The sequence below is a fragment of the Gopherus evgoodei genome, chromosome 22, assembly GCF_007399415.2.
Source record: "Gopherus evgoodei ecotype Sinaloan lineage chromosome 22, rGopEvg1_v1.p, whole genome shotgun sequence".
NCBI lineage: Eukaryota > Metazoa > Chordata > Testudines > Testudinidae > Gopherus > Gopherus evgoodei.
The window spans coordinates 9,358,645-9,379,163 of NC_044343.1; the positions used below are offsets into that span (position 1 = coordinate 9,358,645).

The 20,519-nt window shown below is 43.5% G+C and overlaps 1 protein-coding gene across 3 annotated transcripts in view; it reads left to right on the forward strand.

Annotated features, from left to right (window-relative positions):
* The window catches only part of ACSBG2 (acyl-CoA synthetase bubblegum family member 2), a 36,952-nt gene that overhangs the window by 12,503 nt on the left and 3,930 nt on the right, over nucleotides 1-20,519 (forward strand). For all 3 annotated transcript variants that reach the window (XM_030540543.1, XM_030540542.1, XM_030540544.1), the window contains exons 3-13: nucleotides 4,980-5,059; nucleotides 5,613-5,851; nucleotides 7,354-7,442; nucleotides 8,333-8,453; nucleotides 9,299-9,379; nucleotides 10,201-10,350; nucleotides 14,173-14,349; nucleotides 15,246-15,427; nucleotides 15,640-15,873; nucleotides 17,649-17,866; nucleotides 19,777-19,916. In XM_030540543.1, coding sequence (XP_030396403.1) covers nucleotides 4,980-5,059; nucleotides 5,613-5,851; nucleotides 7,354-7,442; nucleotides 8,333-8,453; nucleotides 9,299-9,379; nucleotides 10,201-10,350; nucleotides 14,173-14,349; nucleotides 15,246-15,427; nucleotides 15,640-15,873; nucleotides 17,649-17,866; nucleotides 19,777-19,916 — 1,711 coding nt within the window. The remainder of the gene's footprint in view (nucleotides 1-4,979; nucleotides 5,060-5,612; nucleotides 5,852-7,353; nucleotides 7,443-8,332; nucleotides 8,454-9,298; nucleotides 9,380-10,200; nucleotides 10,351-14,172; nucleotides 14,350-15,245; nucleotides 15,428-15,639; nucleotides 15,874-17,648; nucleotides 17,867-19,776; nucleotides 19,917-20,519) is intronic.

Below are 20,519 nucleotides of genomic sequence, written 5' to 3' on the forward strand. Positions count from 1 at the left end.
ATTAATTCCCATTTGATTGACAACTATGATAGTTTCCATGATCTACATTAACATGGGCTTGTACTATAAAATCTAATGCTGTGAGGAAGTAAAAGCAGAATAGAACTTGCTTTACATAGTGCAGTGACTAGCTTCTAAAATGCATAGTGTATGTTCAAAAAGCATTCTGTACAGGCAGACTAAACTTCTCTTATAAAAGAGTATACATTTAATGTTAACTCCAGCAGAATTTATATTTGTAGAAAGGCATTGGCCATTTGTGTCTAATACTTAGCACTTCTGTATTACAGAATGTTGCTATACTGTAAACAAATATTGGCTGTTTGCAGGGAAATCTCCAGGATGTAGGAAAGGACATCTTGTTTGTCCCTCATATGAGGGAAGTCAGGGGGATCTTTGCTGCACAGAGGTGGGAGCTGCACAGTGACTTCCCACTGAGGACATGGACTCGGGTGAGGCTGAACCAAACCCTGGCATGCTCAAGGAGCCCAGAAACACCCCCGCCCCTGCCCCCCCAGGCTAGATGTGGGCAGGCAGGCTCAGCAAGGCAGGATTCAAGAGTGAAGGGGCTTAATGCAGGAGGAGGGGGAAGATCCAGGTGTCGGTTGAGAGGGTTCTGTGTGGGTGGCTCAGTGGGGGATCTGGTGTGCCGGGGGGGGGGGGAATTTGGGTGCATGGGCTTGTTGGGGCAGGGGTCTGGGTTCATTGGTGATGGGACTCTACAGGGGATCCAGATGAAGGTGGGTGGGGATCAGTGGGGTTGGGATCTGGGTGCAGGTAGCTCAACTGGATGGTCCAGGTGTAGGGGGAATGGAGCTTATGGGGGGGGGTGAGGTTCAGCAGAAGGGTCTGGATGCATGGGGGTTGGGCAGATGGAGAAGCATTTCCCTGTACAGGGATCCCTCCCCTTGCAGCTGAGGAATGATGGGTGCAGGAAGCAGGGGCAGTTTGCAGAGCTTCCTGCAGCTGGATGAGAAGTCTTGGTGGATGTGACCCAGCCCTGAATGCCATGCAGGGGAAGAGGAAGTCCTGTCCTCCCCAGCCCAGCCAGGACTAGCAGCTCAGCCAGGCACAGGGTAGGAGCCACCAGCCGGGTCTTCCCCTGCCCACAGTGATTTATATCTCTGACAGCTGCCCTGAAACATACTGCTGGGGAAGGGAGGGTGACCAGCTGAGACATGAAATATTGGGATGGGGAGGAGGGGGGAGCAGTCCACCAATGGTGGAGTGTGTGTGGGGAGGGGAGAACCACCAGAGCATAGGAAAAATTGGTGGGGCCTGAGCACCCACTAGCAGCTCATGGCACCAGCTCACCTCCACCTCCCCTGAGCAGGCTGCCGCATCTTATTTCTTCCCCCTCCCTTCCAATGCTTGTGCTGCCATACAGCTGATTCATGCAAGCCTGGGAAGAATGTGGCATGCTTGGGGAAGAAGTGGGGCCAGGGTGGGGATTTGGGGAGGGATCCAATGGGGAAGGGTCAGGGCTCAGTTTGGGAGGGAAGGCATGAGCCCCCTCTGCCTGGGTGCCGGAGTGCAAAATATTGGGACAGTTCATGTCCCAACCAAACATCGGTCAGAACATGGGACAAACAAGTAAATATCGGGACAGTCCCGAATAAAATCGGGATGTCTAGTAACCCTAGGGGAGGGTCACATGACCACTCTTATGGCTTCTCTCTTCTTCCTTGTCATTTTTCTGTGGTGGTTGAGGTGAGAACTCTATAGCTGGTCAGGTGAACCTATGGTCTGCTAGGACTCTCTAGCCCATAAAACCCTCCCTAATTTAGATGGCTTGGAACAAAGATTTGTGTATAGCTTTGAACCCTAGCCAATGGGGAAGTGCCTTGCAAAAGATACTTTAATCTTCAGTTAAGGCTGATTTAAGCAGATTATATTTCATTCACACTTGCTCCTGCATAATTGTAGCATAAGGCCCTTGTCAAACCAACTGCTGCTGGAGAATTTGGGATCTTTTTTCCCAAAGGAGCCTTAGAATTAAGCTCCCAAATACAATGAAATTAGTGGGATTTAGGTGCCAAACTCTCCAGAGACTCTGCCTAAAATCTTGTTGCTTTATTTGAAGCACATGGAGAGAGCCTGAGGCTTTCAGGCTAAATCAAAAGGAAGCCTTGTGCTGTAATAGTGTGTATTTGTGTACTCTAGTGCCACAACCTGCTAGAAAAACCACCCACATCTTGCTAGTGAATATCAAAGCATGTTTAAAAGCTGGTGGTACTTAGCCCTGTGATAGTTTCCCAAACTTCCTTCCATTAATAAGCAACCTCATTGTACTGCTAATAGAGTAAATTTTACTAGTTGCAAATACTGCAACACTGTCCCTATTTTCTTAATGATGTGGCCTTACTGCTTGATCCATAAGAGTCAGTAAGTATGACCAGTCTGGCTTTTCAGTGGTTCTGCATCCATTTAGCAGTATTAATATATCCTCTGCTAGCTTACATCTACCAAATGCCCTAGCAAGTAGTGAAGCTTCTGCAACTTCTCGTTGGCCTTCAGTTTTATGTACCTATCTGCCTGATTTAAAGCAGTCCTTAGCCTTTCTTCCCCCTCCCCCTTGCTTTGACCTCCTGAACTACTCTCAAATGCACAACCACTTCAGCAAAATGAATTCTTCATGACAGTTACCCATGCCAATCTGTCAATAGAAGTGCAAATTGATATGAAGTGTACTTTATGCTGGCCCCACAGCTAAGACTCCATAGCTTGCAGAGCAAGCTAAAGGGACAGACTTGATTACTTCCTCCTTTCCTGGTTCTGGATGCAAACATAGTGTTAGAAGCAAGCTTTGTTTTATTGTGCACTGTCAAAATAGCTACCTTAGACCTAATTGCTGTGGTTTGAAAGATTAGAATCTGTTTAAATCCTTCTAGTTTGGATCTTGGGAGAATAGCCTCCAAATACAGCAATTGTGCACCCACCCATGGAACTTTAGGGATGGGGACAAGAACTGAACCTTACTGATTGTCACTGGTTTTGAATGTACTAACTGTAAAATGTCAACGCTTGTTTTTAACTGCCCTATCCCCTCCATCTGCTTGACTAGCAATTAAAAGTCACTTCTATACTGTAGCAAACAAGCTTGCTCACTTTTACAGTGTGATACACATACTGGCATTTGAGGTGCTATGGGTTTTCTCCAGAAAACTACATTTTAAGAAGAACTGTTCAGTTTCTTTTCCAAAAGGGGGAAACTAGAATTTTGGGGTGGGGGGCAGAACTCTGACTGAATCAGGAACAAACATGCCTGGGACCAACATTCTTTCATACCAAAGCTAATAGCTAAAACTACAGACCTGTCTACAGGCAATCATGTGCCAGGACTCTTGTATGTCACAATGATCTGGCTATGATTTGCTATTTCTATAGCAACAGTTAGTGTCCTAGTGACCCTGCCTGCATGTAGGATCAAAGTTGATACCTAGGGCTAGGGACAGCCTAGAATTCAGACATCAATGATGTCATAAGAACCTAGTGAATTCTAGAAGTCTGGCATTTGCTCAGAAAATCCTCTGGGAGTGGACATCGAGGGATACCCTCACTTGAAAACTGTGGATCAGTACTTAACAGAACAAAAGGTGGGACTCTCCTCTTATCTGAATTCTCATGAAGAGTGATGGTTCAGTACTGACATGAAGTGCTCACCTGCCTACGAACCTACCGTGATATCAAAGAGTGACGGACTTTAGAGAAGCAAGAAGGCAACTTGAGAATGCAAGATGGAAGGGAATATTCAGTCCTTGGGGGGGAGGGAATGACCTTTAGATAATCTGGCAGTCATGGCTGACTAATAGGAGTTAAGGTGACTGTATGAATGGCGTGTTTGTAGAGTGCAGGGGAGCAAGCACCATCCATATGACTACTAGGAGAGCAGGACAGTTATACTTGTAGCTCAAGGGATCTCATTCTGGTGAGCTACTTCCATGGCTTTTTAGAAGAGGTGGGGACTTGTGTGTGTAATGTGCTAAAGCATCTAGAGATGCATGGTGGGCTAAGAGACCTCAAGACACTATTGAGGCAAACAACTTAAGTAGGAGTCAAAATTAACTTTTTTGTGACTCAGAGGATCTACTGCATTCCATCTTATGGACCTGTGGGATATAAACATTCATGCTTCAAGAGAAAAGCCACCCATTAACTAAGTGTTAGGAAACTTTCCCTTAATGGACTAATCAGACCAAAGGAGTTTTTCACCTTCCTTTGACACATCTGGCATCATGTGGTGGTTTCTGTTGACTATTGATGGCCTGAAGCATACTAGTTTGAGGGGAAAAAGCTGTGTTTGAGGTTGTGAAAATTTACCTACTTTCAGTCTGCTGAATCCTTCTTAGGGAAGTTGGGGGGCCTGTTAGGGACTTTCCTGAGAGAGTGCTGAGTGACCACTAATCTGAGTGGTAAGGAGGGAAAGCTGCTGGGGCCAAGTGTCCTGGATTGGCTCTCTGTATTAGTGAGTAGGGAAGACCTGTTCCCTAGAAGGAGCAGAAAAGAGCTCCTCCACTTCTGGCATCTGCTTTAAGTCCACAACTTGGGAAGTCCTTTTTTTTTTTTTTTTTTTTTGTTTTTTCAATTGTGCCAGTCTTCCTAGCTGCCAGTGGATGCCAAGCTTATGAGTTCAGCCACAGCTTGCCTGGAAATGCAAGTAATCAGTTCATGTTAGCATCAAAACCAGTTGTGTTCAAATTTGTTAACAAACACTTCAGATTTAGATTGTAAACTTTTTGAGGCTGGGACTGTCTTGCTATGTTAGCCCCATATAGACTATCAGTAAAAGGAACAACAAACTCAAATCCAGAATATTGGGGACCAACAATATAGTAGGAAAATCCCCCTCCTGGTATCAAGGGATTAGCATAACTAAATTATGAAACTCTCAAATATCTGAGAACTGTGAGAATATGCTGTACACTTAGGTCAGCGTACTAAAATAACATCCAATACTTAGTACATGCTATTGCTTGCAGAACTGTTGAGGACCATAGCGCTGAAATAACTGAAGAGACTAACACTGAAGAATCTCAGCTAGATATGTTTAGATCCAAAGGTAAGCAAATAGGAATCAGTTTATAACGATTATAACAATCAAATAAGTTGCTCTAAACTCTTTTAAATTGTTGCCTTCCAAAATTGCATGCTATAAAACCAAAGAAACTTAATCTGCAGGATTGTCTCCTGAGAAACCATGCTGAATTTAGCTTGGGTTGCAGTGGTGGTGGTCCTCAGGGAGGCTAAATGTTACACTACACTGTGTGCCAGTGGATAAGCCCCTTGGGGCAGAGGCACTGAATGAGTTTGGCCTCCACAGGAGGGTGCCAGCTGGTCCTGTACAAGCAGCTTTTCACAGACTAGCACCCTCCTTGTTAGAAGGTGGTGGTGGTAGTAGTAGTGGGAGGGAGAAGTTTCAGGTTCCCCATTTTGTTCTTTTGCACACAGTTTGAATATAGTTAGGTTTCAGCAAAACTCCAGTCTCAAAATAGAATCTGACCTACCTGCCAACTTGCCCAAAGTACAAAATAAGTGACAGTGTAATGCCTTGCATTTAGATTTCCTTTGCCAATGTGAATTAACACCTTTATTTTTATTTTATTAAATACTAGCTTCATCCCCTGCCTCAGGCCTATGGACAACACGACGGGATGGAGAAGTTAAACTAAGGCTAGAACAAAAGGGTATTGGTAGTGAGACACCAAAGACTGTTCATGAACTATTCCAGGAAGCTGTTAAAAAATATGGTGACTATTTTGCCCTCTCATCAAAGAAGGGTGACAAGTGGATAAAGCAAACTTATAAGCAATACTATGAGGAATGTCGGAAGGCAGCAAAAAGCTTTATTAAGGTATGTCTTGTAGAACTCTTATGGATATGCATAACATTCCTCAAAGGAACTTTAAATTTAAACTCCAAACCTGGCTTATTCTGTTATGTAACTTTTTTTTAGCTCTAAAAATGTGGGTTATTTCTGGAAACACTTATTAGTTAAACATTTAACTTCCCTCCCCACCCATATTCAAAAATTCAAGACAACCTTACAAAACTCTCAAACTTACCAGCCAAGCCTCATTCTATTTGTGTACTCTGCTGCAATAACTAAGGATGTGATTGTTCTGGAGAGTGTAATCTTTCAAGTCTCTCTCCAAGAGGTCAGGCTATTCTTAGACTTCTCAGCAACTGGCAGGGGCTTCTGCTTGACAGTGCTATCACTATATGTGAGTGTCTCCTACTGTCCATGAAATGTGTTTTGTTCATTTATAAAAATCTCAAAACTAAGGAAATAACCAAACTGGAAAAAGTGACCTTTGTATAAGAGTGAAAAGTTGCTTCAAAACTTTCTGCTTGGCTTTTCACTAGCATAGAACATCTTGTGCGCCACCCTCTTGGAGGAACTCTGTGGCTGAATATATTGGACCTCTTGTCCAGGTTTCACTCATGACTAGAGGATTTTTCAAACTAAAAATCACATGAGCTTTCTGTTAGAGCTATAGGCTAACTTAAGGAAGCTCTGAAATCCCAGACTCCTGCCCTTTTAAGTGTGTAATAGTTCCTGCAGCAAAACCAGGAGGCTCTGATGTGAAATCCTGGTCCAATTGAAGCCCAGGGCTGGTTTGCTATGGAGTCAAGAGGGCTGCCCTTGATGTTACTGATACTTGACACTTTTTTAAATTAAAATGTGACTAACCTTCAAAGTAACTATGTAAGATACTAAATGCAAGTGTCCCCTACTAATTTTGTTTCTGCCATTTTTTAAAATTTGCTTAAGTCCACAGAGGGAGCTGATATCTGTCTAGATTAAATTCAGGAGTTCTGATTCCTGATCTGGTCTTTAAACTATAATGTATTACTTCGTGCCAATGAAGTGGTCTTATTGCATTTGCTGGGAGTCTGCATTTGCACTTTGTGTCAGCATTGAACAAAACACAACAATATCTTGAGATTAAATTTAAACAACTTGTGTGTTGGTTCTGTGCCAATCCTTCAGGGAATTTCTTTAATGTGAGTCCTAAGGCCATGTCTATACTACCACTTTACATTGGAAAAACCATGTTGCTCGTGACGACTGGAAAAACACACTCAAGCAACCTACATGTCATTGGCAAAAATGGTGTGCATAGGATTGTCAGTGGGAGAAGCTTCTCCCACCAACATAGCTACCACCACTTGTTGAGGTGGTTTTATGTCGACTGCTTTCTCCTGTCAGCATAGAGCAGCTACACAAGTCCTCTTACAATGCACCAGTACAGCTGTGCCACTGTACACTTGCTAGTGTATGGCTTAACTCATTTTAAGGCATTTAATTTTCCAAGAGAAATAAGTCCTATCCTATCTGATCTTTGTTTACAGTTGGGATTGGAGCGTTTCCATGGAGTGGGCATTCTGGGATTTAATTCTGCAGAGTGGTTTATTGCTGACATTGGAGCTATTCTTGCTGGGTAAGAAACCAATTTAGCTTGCACTGGCACTATAAAGACTCTTACACTTTCAGATGCCAATAGATGTTAAAAACATGATGAAACAATTGTTGATGTCAAAGCCTCCACTCTATTTGTGGCTAAATATGTTTAGACTCTAGATTATACCTCTCTAACGATCATTAGTACCTCTAATAACAAACGAACAAGCCAGACTAGAGGGATACATATATAGCTTGATTAGAGCAGGGGTTCTCAAGCTCTTTCTGAGCCCCCCTTCCCCACAACTTTTGTTCTGCATATAAAAACCAGGGCCAGTGTTAGGGGGTAGCAAGTAGGGCAACTGCCTGGGGCCCCACACCACAGGGGGCTCAGCAAAGCTAAGTTGCTCGGGCTTTCGCTTCCACCCTGGATGGTGGGGCTCAGGGCCTCAGGCTTTAGCCCTATGCAGTTGGGATTCAGTTTTGTGCTCTGGACCCCAGCAAGTCTGATGCTTGGCGGACTCCCTGAAACCTGCTCGTGGCCCCTGGTTGAGAGCCACTAGATTAGAGGATGTTGTGCTTCCATAATGCTGAGCTGAAGCAATAATATGCTAGCCTGAAAGATTGTTTCATTGCACTTCATGTTGGGGAGGGAGGGGACTACTAGACCTGTAACTGAGCTGAGGTTCTGCAAAAACAATCTAGTATATTGTGGCTCCTGGAAAAACACAAATTATAAATCTTCCTTAATGGAATCTCAATTTCTAGAATTTAACACATAGGAGGTATCCTCCTTACAAAAGGAGTTTAGATTAATCTGTCTCTACATCCTGGAGCACTTTTTTTTCCAGGTGGGAAGGCTCTTCTGTAGAGAGGCCAACTTCTGAGGCTGAAATCCTTGACTAGTTACCCTCTAACTCTTATTTATAGTGGTTTTGCTGTAGGCATCTACACCACAAACTCTCCTGAAGCCTGCCACTATGTAGCGGAGAACTGTGGTGCTAATATCCTGGTTGTGGAGAATCATAAACAGCTGGAGAAAATCCTAGAAGTAAGTATCTTTTTATAGAGTTAAGGGGTGGCAGTGGCATATGGAAAGCATTTGTCTGGGTTAGATAGTCAAGCAAGTATTTAAATTACATCCCTAGCTCTACTCTAGGGTGTGTGGCCTCTTCTATTCATTTTATTCTAGCAAACCAAGAAATGCCTGTTTCTGGGCTGGGGATGGAAGGGGACTTGACAGTACAGCAGATGGCAGAACTCCCACTTTCCCCCTGCGATTTCAGCTGCACCTGGTGTGTGCGTAGCACTCTAAAGGGATACGGTGGAGTGTACACACTCACTAATGCTTGCAAGCCTTCCTGTGAGTGGGCAGGGAAACCAAATTGGGACTAGAGTGAAAAGGTGATTGTAATGGTCAATATGAAGACTGAAATCTAACAATCCAACCTGGTCTGTTACTTACCAGAGGTGGATGGGTGGAGGCCGGTAGCCAAAGCAACTCTGAAGGGTAGTTAAAGTTAAACACATGGTTTACATTCCTAGTCAAGGCTCTGAAACATTCACAGAATACCACAAGCAAAAATTAAGCATCACTAAAAATAGCACGATGCTTTCTGGAAATCAAGGTGTTCCTGTAAGACTTCAGGTAGTTAGGAAGTAATTATCCAGACTGAAGTTCCTCCAGTTCAAATAGTCTGAGAATCCTGTTGGATTCTCAATCATTAAGTAGCATTAACATTCTCCACTCCAAAGGTGGCTGCATTTTCAATTGTGGATGACACTGTAGTCTGAAGACAATAGCTTCATCAGAAAATTCTGTTGCATATTTCAAGCTGAAAGGAAGGTGCAAGAAACACTAGATTACTCTGATACCTTGCTTGCTCTTTACTGCAGGTTCAGGACAAGCTCCCTCTTCTGAAAGCAATCATCCAGTACAATGGAGAGCTTAAGGAGAAAAGACCAAATCTCTACACTGTAAGTAATGTTACTTAAGTAACATTTGAGGTGTTGCTTGCAGTGTCAAAGGGTAGCTAGTTATTCAGAGGCATTTAGTATGCAAGTACACCTCTCAACACTCAACTGTAGTGAGTAATATTGACTGTCCCACTACCATCTCTCATGGCTCACCCATGGAGGGGCCCTACCCTGTTCATTAGGGAACAGTTTGGGGTGGGGAAAATTCTTGATCTTCTATTATGTTTTCATAAATTGCTTACACTTGTATTCAGTGGATGGAGGTGGGCGGAATACTATCACAAGTGGTAACTTCACAGCTGGTGTAGCATGGATGTAATGACTACACAGAAGCCATGGAGAAGTAGGTCATTATCTCAATTCTCCTGGAGGGTCACCATTTCCAATAAAGCACAAAATAGCTTTCCTGCAAGTGTTCCCAGTCCTATTTTAAAATAAGCCCTTAGACAAAACACATTCAAGACTCAATGAAAACATCACTCCAGCCCAGGAAGCTCCCTTAAAACTACTCCTGCAAAACATGTCTCCATGTGTCAGAAGAACAAAATCAGTGCTGGGGCCACCCCCATATTCCTCTCACGCACACCCAGTATCCACAGTTGTATACACTATTATAATTGAAGTGAATTCTTGATGGAAACACCTCCATGGACTAAGTGAAGATATAATTAGATGTGTAAACCTATGAAATCTCACTGGAAAAACAGTTGTGGACTTCACCAATTTAAATCCCTCCACCCACCCCACCCCTTCCAGACAGCTTAGTTGCATATATGAAAGAGGGTATAAAGCCTGACCAAGCTCTTTACTTTTGAATACAGTGGAGTGAATTTATGAGCCTTGGCAGTGATGTTCCAGATTCCCAGCTTGATAAGATCATTGAATCCCAGAAGCCTAACCAATGCTGTACACTGATATATACCTCAGGAACAACTGGACAGCCAAAGGGAGTTATGCTCAGTCATGATAATGTAAGTATTCTTGCCTACAAGTAGAAGAGAACTGCTATTGGCTTTCAGATTTTTCTGGGATGTACTATTTTAAATAGTGTTGAGGCTGGAAGAATGGCCAAAATATTTTAACACTAGGACATAATTGAAACACAAATTGACTTGGAAACAGTTTCTCTTTTCAAGACCACTTTTTTTAGGCAAGATTTGTCAAAATTCATTTACTTCTGGTCAGAGTGAGGGAAATCTTGCCTATGTTGTTGTGTCCCACAAGTATGTGTCTAAAGCACACATGGCTTGGGCAGAATAGATCTCTGGAAAAAGAAAAATTAGGCATATTTTGTCCTCCAAATACAGAGAACCATTTGTCACATTAGTGACAGACTAACTCTTCCATAACCCAGATCAGGACACTGAAACTATTGCTGGGTTTCTTGTACATTTTAGTAGCACTAATGAAAAGTAGGGCCCAATAGCTAGCAAATTACAAAGAAGAGACATAAGAGCTGTGACATCTAATGATCAGTGTACCCATTTTACAGAGCTTAACTTTGGCCAACATTCATGGGTGGTGCTATTTTAATGAAATAAGACTAAAACCCTCACCTTCCATCAATGGGGTGGCAGAGCCACTAACAGAGACACCCCTCTCAATGGTGGCCTCTGCATAGAGGTGACAGAAATAATTTGGGATAACTTGTTTCCCTAGTATAACTAGTGCTGTTTTACACACCTTGTGTAGTTTGAGACTAGTCAACCAGCATAAAAGTCAAATTAGGAGCATCTCGTGAATCTGTTAGGAGATGCATATTCTGCAGTCAATCAGGAAGTAAGGTGGGGGGAATGGAAGCAGGGACTGGAGGTGGGGGAACTGGAATCATGTTTTGCTAAAGGGGGAATAGGAACAGGATGGGAACAGGGACACAGGCAAGGCTCTGGTGTCAGAGCTGGGAAGGGGGACACTAAGGAAGGGAACTGGAATCCTACTTGCTGGAAGTTCACCCCAATAAACATCAAATTGTTTGCACCTTTGGACTTCGGGTATTGCTGCTCTCTGGACCAGGAAAGTGAGAGGGTAAAGGAATAAGCCCCCTAACATCTGTTTTGAGACTATATTTTGTTCAGCTGGTGAATCTCTTAAGATACCAAGAGAGCCTCTGAAAAGTGCAGTGCTTGAACAAAAGGGCCACACCTAATGTGTGTGAGGAAGGATAAGTATGGGTCAGACCAAAACTGAGGCTTTCGCCTAACTTCAAAAGCATTGGACAGGCTTGCTTTGTGTTCATGACTGTCTTCTGTGAGTGCAAATTCATACAGTTTGCTTTTTGAAACCCTCCTTAAGCTCTAAGCATACAAAAGCTGGGACTGGAGCAATCTAAGACAGTGGCTGTAGAGTGAAAGCAGAATAGTATTGGCCACAGAGACGAAGGCAATTTGAGGACAAAGTGACAGATGCCATGGCAGGTCTAATCTCTCTGCTTTCTCTTTGAAAGCTGTTCCTGCATACACAGTGTCTTTGCCCAATTCTCTTGATCAAAACCAATTCAGTACTGGGTCCAGGATGCTTTCTTAGTGCCTGAGCAGACCCAACAGTGAACATGAGAATTTCCAGACTAGTGGTCCATCTAGTCATAGTCTGTCAAAGTGCAAGCTGCCCTGCTGTGAGCAATGATGGAAATAACTGCCCATAAGTGGCACTCCTTCTCTGCTTCCTCAGAGTATAAATGGCACATACCTCTTCTCAGGGTGACTGAAGGCAGTATAAGGGGGGAGGCCTACTACTGCCCTTCCAGTAGCAGGGGGCTGAACAGCTACTTGAAGTAGACCATAACACCAGATGTGGGGGCTCTAGTCACCATGACCCCAAATCTCTGAGTCATTGCTTCCTGGGATAATCAGCTGAACATGAACTCTCAGTGAGACACTGATCTAAAGGGCTAATGCGATCCTTGGATGCATAAATGGGAGAATCTTGAGTAAGACTAGAGGGGTTTAATTTATTTTTTTTAAATTGGTCACTGCTGTGACCATGGCTGGACTACTGTATCCACAATTCAAAAATAGGGAAGGGATAGACTCAATGTATGGGATCCACAAAACTACTCAAGTGCCTAAGTCCCAGTTTTGGCTCCAGTGTGATCCATACAACTCCTCCTGCTGAATTCTGTAGGTGCTGAAACTCACTTGGTGCCTAAGCTTGTTCAGGGTAGAAGTTCCCGAAGCATCTATGTTTCATGCTCTGACATGTGCATTGCTGCCTCCATCTAGGCATCTGAATGCCTATCTCCTGCCTAAGCCCAGTCTAGATAGTGACTCTCAAATCAAGGAAAGACCAGGCTCTGCATGCGGCTATAGTGGCTGAAAGCCGATCTCCTCATAGGTGGCCTCCAAGCAAGCCCACTGGAGCAGCTCTCATTCAAAATCTCCTTGGAGGAAGGGGTAGTGGTGGTGCCCAATTTAGCTTTTAGCCCCAGGAGCTAGAGCACTCACCTGGATTATGGGAGATGCAGGTGCAATTCCCACCACTGAGCTATAAGACATTCTGATGTGGGGCAGTCACTGGACAAGAGAGTGGGAATGACTGTGTAGCCCAGTGGTTAGGACACTCCACTCCTGGGTCCAGTCACTCATTTACACAGTGGAACAGCTTCCTCAGGAGAAACAGAGGGAGCACCACATCAAAATATCCCAGACCTCAGTGACTAGAGCACACTTATGAGACCCCTGTTCACATGCTCCCTTCTCCCCCCTCTGCCAAAGGGGCAATTGAACCTGGAGCTCCTGTTTCCCAGGTGCATGCTCCAACCTCTGAGCTAGAAGCTGTTTGTAAGGTGAGCATCACCCCCTCCAGCCACATTGTTAGAGTGGGGCAGAGTCTAACTCATTCTCATGAGACGTGACTTTGGTGCCTAAGCTGCCTAACTCCAGATGGATGGCTCCCATTCATGGATTGCTAAGCAGAGATAGGTGCCTATTGCAGAGGGGCAGGGGTTAGGACACACCCTCTGATAAGCATCTCCCATTGGCTGTCTTAGCAGGTTTCCCACCTAACATGGCTTTTGTGAATTGCATTCTTAGTGCCTCTCTCTCCCCATTTGTTATAAAGGAAGCTTAGGTGCCTAACTTGGCATTGTGGATATCTGTTATCCTGTGAGTTTCTAGATGCTGAGCATCATGGTGCCTAACTTTTAGGCATTGCAACACCCGACTCCCTTCATGAATCCCCCACAAGGAGCACTAGCTAGTTAGCCTCACAGAAGGTTAGGGGGTGACTTGGTCAGCCTACAAGTACCTATGGGGAACACATACTTGATTGTCTCTTCAGTCTAGCAGACAAAAGTATAAGATCCAGTGTCTGGAAACTGAAGCTAGAGACTTCTTTTTTTTAAGAAGGCAATTAACCTCTGAAACAATTTACCGAGAGTCCTAGTAGATAGCAACTAGTAAATAAAGATCAGCAGATCTTTTAGAACAACATCTGTAGTTCAAAAAGAATTATTTTGGGAGTTCTATGGCTTGTGTTACACAGGAGGTAGATTAGATGATCAGTGGTCATTTCTGGCCTTGGAATCTAGTAATCTAATTGTTACCCACTTAACCTTAACTGATTGAGGGGAAATCAGAATGAGCCCTAATTGATTAAATTAAACAAGTTTCAAACTAGCCAGAGAGGCCAGGAAAAGGGAGAGACTCCGTGAAGTGGTTAGTGGATTTAAAACACACACAGCATACTGGTTTAGATACTCTGCAATTCACAACATTAAATGATATCAGTGTTGTGCCTTGCAAACTTGTTCAGACCCACTAGTGTGAATGGTAACCATGAGGTGCTTCTGTTTTCAGATAACTTGGACTTCGCTATCAGCAGGGCGCTACGTACGACTGACAGAAGCTACCAAACAACAGGAGCTGGTGATCAGCTACCTTCCCCTCAGTCATATTGCCGCTCAAATGATTGATATTTGGTTGCCGATAACATTTGGTGCACAAGTTTTCTTTGCTCAACCAGATGCACTGAAGGTAAAGACCATGCTACTTAATTTAGATGCTTATAGACAGTAACAGGGCTGTAGCTCAGTTTTTTTTTTGCAGTTGTCACAAAAGGAAACCTAGGTTGTCTATGAACAACAAGCTGACAAAATCCTGAGAAACTCAGATTATGCTTACCCAAGTAATGTTTACAAAAACAGTGTTTTTTACTTAAAACAGACCCTTAAACTTGACACACTAGCAAATAACTCTGACATCTGTTCACCTGTCTGCTTTATGGTACAAAGCTGGACAAGGTGACCATGCACTCTGAATCTATATGAATATATTAGGTCCTTGAATGTCATTCCAGGCACTCTATCCTGCAACTTCCCTTTCTAATAAGAGTAGTGCAGTGGGTTTACTTGCCATATTCCAATCTCCCCAGGAGGAAAATCTTTACCCTGTCATGTGAAGGGCCAGGTTTTTGCCCTTGATGAACAGTTGGCACATGTGCATCTGAACTCAAAGCAAGGGTCATTAACATGCCCTGGCTGTTGAAAACCAGAGTTTGTGACTAGCACTCAGAAAGCAAACTCCTCTCCACACTGCTAGCAATACAAAAAGGCAAGGTGGCTTGTATGAATGTTTCACGGCTAGACTAATTGCTGAGCACAAGAGGCTGGTTTCTGGGAGCACCTACCTTTTGACACTAATCTGGAGTCCACAGTGTAGTGGCGTTATAGCATATTGTGAGTTGGATTCCTGAAAGTTGAAATGGGTGCTGATTATGGGTTTGTGCCCTTTGAAGATGGGAGTGTACTGTAGGAATGGAGTACTCTACTCATTAGTAATCAGTGGCTTTTAGAAGGAAATCTAGGTGTCAACGAGGAAACCATCTTCTGAACGAAAGTGGTTTTAAACATTTAAAATTCTACTTCACTTAGGGCAGCTTGATAGACACCTTACGGGAGGTGAGACCAACAGCTTTTATGGGAGTTCCTCGCGTCTGGGAGAAAATACAAGAAAAAATGAAATCTGTGGGTGCAAAATCATCCACTCTCAGAAGAAAAGTAGCAGCATGGGCTAAGGAAGTAGGATTACAAACTAACCTGAAACGGATGAATGGGTAAACTTTTTAAAAGCCATTTAAATGCAGTCTGTAGATTTTAACAGCATATTATGCTCTAATCTGATGGCATGCTAGCAAATGTAATATGCAGATTAAAGATAATCTATGGTCTGTAGTAAAAAGTTAAGAGCATCTTCTGAAACTAAAGCTTGACTGTCTAGGATGACAAGATAGACTAACCTGAACCTCTTTCAATTCTTCTCTTAAAGGGCTTCTGAACTCCCAGTGAACTTCCGTCTAGCCAGGCAGTTGGTGTATAAAAAAGTTCGGAAGGGTCTTGGACTGGATCGATGCACAAAGTGCTACACTGGGGCTGCCCCAATTACTAGAGAGACTCTGGAGTTTTTCTTGAGTCTTGACATTCCAGTGTATGAATTGTATGGCATGAGTGAGAGCTGTGGACCTCACACCATCTCTCTTCCAGATGCATTCAGAATCACTAGGTATGTATTCCTCATTGTGGAGAGGAACTCTTGCATAAAGAAGAACTTGAGTTTCTGGTATGAGAAACTAATTAATTGTCTACAACTTGGATCATTGCTGCCCTCTGCTGAGACAAGCAACTCCCCTCCTTCAGCCTGTTACCAGCATTAGCTAGCCACCAGTAAGAGGGGATTGGGAGCAAGCTCTTAACTGTGAGGCTGAGGTACAGGAAAGATGGAACTTGCCAGTGGCCTGTAGAACAGGAGCTCTGTCTTTAAAGCCTAAATCATCTAGGCTCTCTAGATGGTACAACAGAGAAATGGAGGGATAGAGAGAAACTTGTAAAAGAGGAATTGTCACTTTGTTTTTCATAACTTTTTGGCACACAGTCATTCTTCGTGATACAGTTTAATACATCCAGTAATTTTAAGAAAGATCATTGTGAATATATTAGTCTTTAAAATCACAAGCCAGAGTATTTAGTGTGTTGGAATAAATACGTTAATTGTATTCCAGTTTTCTAAACCTCAGGGATTCTAGAACAATATTTTGAAAACCAAGGGCAGATCTGTGCTTAAAACACTGCAGCCTGATTGCTGTGGCACTTCACTGAAGACACTACCTCTGCCAATAGGAGGTAGTCTTCCATCAGTGTAGGTAGACCACCTCCCTGAGAGGTGGTAGCTAGGTCAACAGGAGAATTCTCCTGTCAACCTAGTGCTGTCTATGCTGGGGGCTAGGTCTGTTTAACTGAGTCACTCAGGGGTCTGGATTTTTTCATATCCCTGAGCTGACACCGTTTAAAGTCGAAGGGACCATTATGATCATCTAGTCTGACCTCCTGCACAATGCAGGCCACAGAATCTCACCCACCCACTCCTGTATCAACCCCCTGACCTATGTCTGAGTTAATGAAGCCCTCAAATCATGGTTTAAAGTCCTCAAGGTGCAGAGAATCCTCCAGCAAGTGACCCATGTCCCACGCTGCAGAGGAAGGCAAAAAAACCCCAGGGCTTCTGCCATTCTGCCCTGGAGGAATATTCCTTCCTGACCCCAAATATCGCAATCCAGTTAAACTCTGAGCACATGGGCAAGACTCACCAGCCAGACACCCAGGAAAGAATTCTCTGTAGTAATTCAGATACTACCCCATCACAAGCAACTGGGCATATTTACCACTAGTAGTCAAAGACTAATTGCCAAAATTAGGGTATCCCATTATACCATCCTCTCCATAAACTTATCAAGCTTAGTCTTGAAGCGAGATATGTCTTTTGCCCCCACTACTCCTCTCGAAAGGCTGTTCCAGAACTTCACTCCTCTGATGGTTATCTAATTTCAAGTATAAACTTCCTGATGGCCAGTTTATAGCCATAGTTAGAGTGACTTAATTTCCTAGTGTAGACCTGGCCTAAATGTCTAGTACAGGGGTGGCCAAACTTGCTGGAGCCCTGGCAGGCACCTCCTGTGGGGGGTGAAGCATCAAGCCTTGGCAGATGCACACAGGTCTCAGACTTCTGAAGATTATTGTATGCAGCTCAAAGCGTCACAAGTTTGGCCACCCATGGTCTAGTAGGTACAAATCTGGTTAATATCTGATCCATTGTAGGTCTCATTACACTACGCTGACAGGCAGCTTATAAACTAATTCCTTGCTGAAAGATGACACCACAACCAGAGTATACATCTCATGATCTGTGTGCAAATGCTTACATTTAAGTGGTACTGACATGAATTGTTAGATTCCTAACTTTTTAGCATACTGAATCTTAAGGAGAATGTGTCCCTCTTTTAGCTGTGGAAAAGAGATTACAGGCTGCCGGACAATGATTTACAAGCCTGACAGCGATGGCAGTGGAGAGATCTGTTTCTCAGGAAGACATGTCTTTATGGGCTATTTGAACATGGAAGATAAAACCAAAGAGGCAATTCATGAAGAAGGCTGGCTACATTCCGGGGATCTTGGCAAGCATGACAGGAATGGATTCCTTTACATCACTGGAAGAATTAAAGGTAATATCTCATCCTTGGTTTGAACTGTCTGGCTGCACCATCCTGTGCTATGAACTGTTAAATCTTGCAAGCTAAGCAGGCCTTTATCATGGCTTGGTATCTACTAAGTGGCGCAAACTCCTCCTGAGGTACTTATGAGCTAGCATAGCTTATCACCTTGATGCAAACAGTGGTAGAGTATTCTAAATGTGGTTAAAAAAATGCTGCAAAACTAGAGAACAAATTGTAGAAGTCAAGACTTCAAAAGGTGCGGGTTAAAGAGCCAGTGGCCTGCTCTGCAACATATTTGTTGTCTAAAGCTGACTCTTGCTAGCTGTAATCTGACTTGAGGGAATCTAGGCTGGCAAATAACTTTTTTTATTTCAACAAGCTATGGTAGCATTAGCTCTTACCATATCATCCACCTTCACAGTCAGATGAGCCAGCTATTTGGATATAAAATTTTATTAAGTGAAGCAGTTCCTGGGAGTAGCCTGTATATATAACTCCTTGCTATGAAGGACACCTGATTAGATCAAGTTACTATAGGACACATGCAAAAGCAGATCAGTGATCTATTTATCTAGTGTGCCCTCTTCAGAGAGACAAATAGTTGATCCTTCCAGCTTTTTGTGCTGTCAGTAGCACAAATGTACTTTGGGTTTGTCCACAGGGTGGGGGGAATCTTGCATTTTCCTTATGGGGATGGGAGGGAAATGCTGGCATGGCAGTAGAACATTATACTGCTAAAACTAGTGTAGCTCTGGAAGGCACTGCTTGGCCATATTGCAGTTGTATAGGGTATCTTCCCCCTAGGGTTTGGGTGTGTATATACTCCACCCATCTAAGTCTCTTGCCTCATCTGTACAGCTGTTAATACCCATGCTAGCATGGGTATAATGTGCTGTCTGTACTCCCTACATGCTACTGTAAGGGAAGAATTAACTTTCATCCCTTGCAGGCCCCTTATCCTTTTCCCAAAGGGTCAGAAACTGCCTAGTTCAGAGCCACTGTAGCTATGTCCCCCCTCATGTCTCACAGCTCCAGGGCATTTTAGACTGATATCTACTTCCCCCAATACACATGGATGGTCTTGAGTACTGAACAGGCACTCCTCTGCATTGGCACAGACAGGGGAAGAATCTGCCTCTGGGTCCCCCTCCAGTTCTGATGCCTGGCTACCAGCATTAGAGTTCTGGTAAGGATTGGGTTAAATAGGGTCCCCCCTTGCCTGGGATATAGAAGTATGGCCCAAGACCCTTCCTTCAAGGGAAAGAGTGGTGAACAGTCAGTACCAACAGATTCATGGCTCCAAATGACCCCTATAGCAAGAGATCAAACTCAATAATCTCAGATGGTGGATTCTCCCCAGGACAAGTAAGCCCAAGGGAGGGGATGGGGAAGAGAACAATTAATGGTAGATAAGACTGAACTTTTTTCTTCTCTGCATGCAGACAAACAGCTAGTCTCTTTGCTTGGGGGGAGCCTGGTTCCTCTCTGGGATTTCCTAATGTGCAGATCCAACTAGGATGGGGAGAATCTTCCCAAGTCAAGATGACAGTCGTCCCAGGGAATCTTGCAGTACCAAGCTGTTGAAAGGTTCAAAGCCTCATGTACTACATACTAAACTGTACCTACAATTCTGCAGAGTCCTTGGTTCTCCAGTGCATGGTGAAACTCCCCTCTACTGTAACTTCAAATCTGTTATTCACTGCTATATTTTAATAGCACAGGAGACCATGTATGTCTTTATTAAATTCCCTTTTAGGGACATTCTATCATTTGTGGCTACAAGACAGAAATTGGCTAAGGTGCAAAGATTACAGCACTTGCACATGTCCATTTGTCTCTGAAACCGACACGTCACAAAGCACAACTGGAACCGCAGTGAAAGATCACATTTTTCATAGATATGCTTAACTGTCTTCTAGAGCTCATCATTACTGCTGGAGGGGAGAATATCCCTCCCGTTCCTATTGAAGATGCTGTAAAGGAGGCTGTTCCTATAATTAGTAATGCTATGGTAGTTGGCGACAAAGCAAAATTCCTTGCTATGCTTTTAACTCTGAAGGTATGGTTCGTTCTTTTATCTCCTGATAAGTAGCCAGAAAATAAGATGAGCGATCACCTTAGCCAGAATGGTTGGCTGCATTCTGGAAGTAGGGTTAAGAAGGCTTGTCATGGTCAAATGAGAGGTTCTGAAATCCTATCCAATACCTGCAAATAAGCATTTCACAAACCTAATCTAAGCAACACCAAACAGCATGTCCTGCTGTAACCTTACATTACAAGGACCTGACTTGAGTAGTACGTGGGAGCAACTGACTTCATGTTTAGATTCTGTGGCTATAGTTTGGTTATGAAGAGGTGCAATTTCTCTAATATACATATTCAGCAAAATAAAAGGGAGTTGAAGTTGAGGACATGGAAGCAGTAAGATGCAAGAGGGAAAATGTGGTGGTCTCCTAGATTTCCTCTCAGAACTTCTCCCACCACAGCAGTAACAAGCTGTAGCTTCTTTGTTTTAAATCTGATTTGCTTTAAAAGTTTTCCAGGTTGGTAATGGCAAGCTCAACATCCTGCAAAATGCCCATTTCAATCGTTTTTTACCAAGGAAGATTGAGCCCTAGATTTCTGGAGGCCAGTTCCCACTCTCCATAAGAGCTGTTGGGCA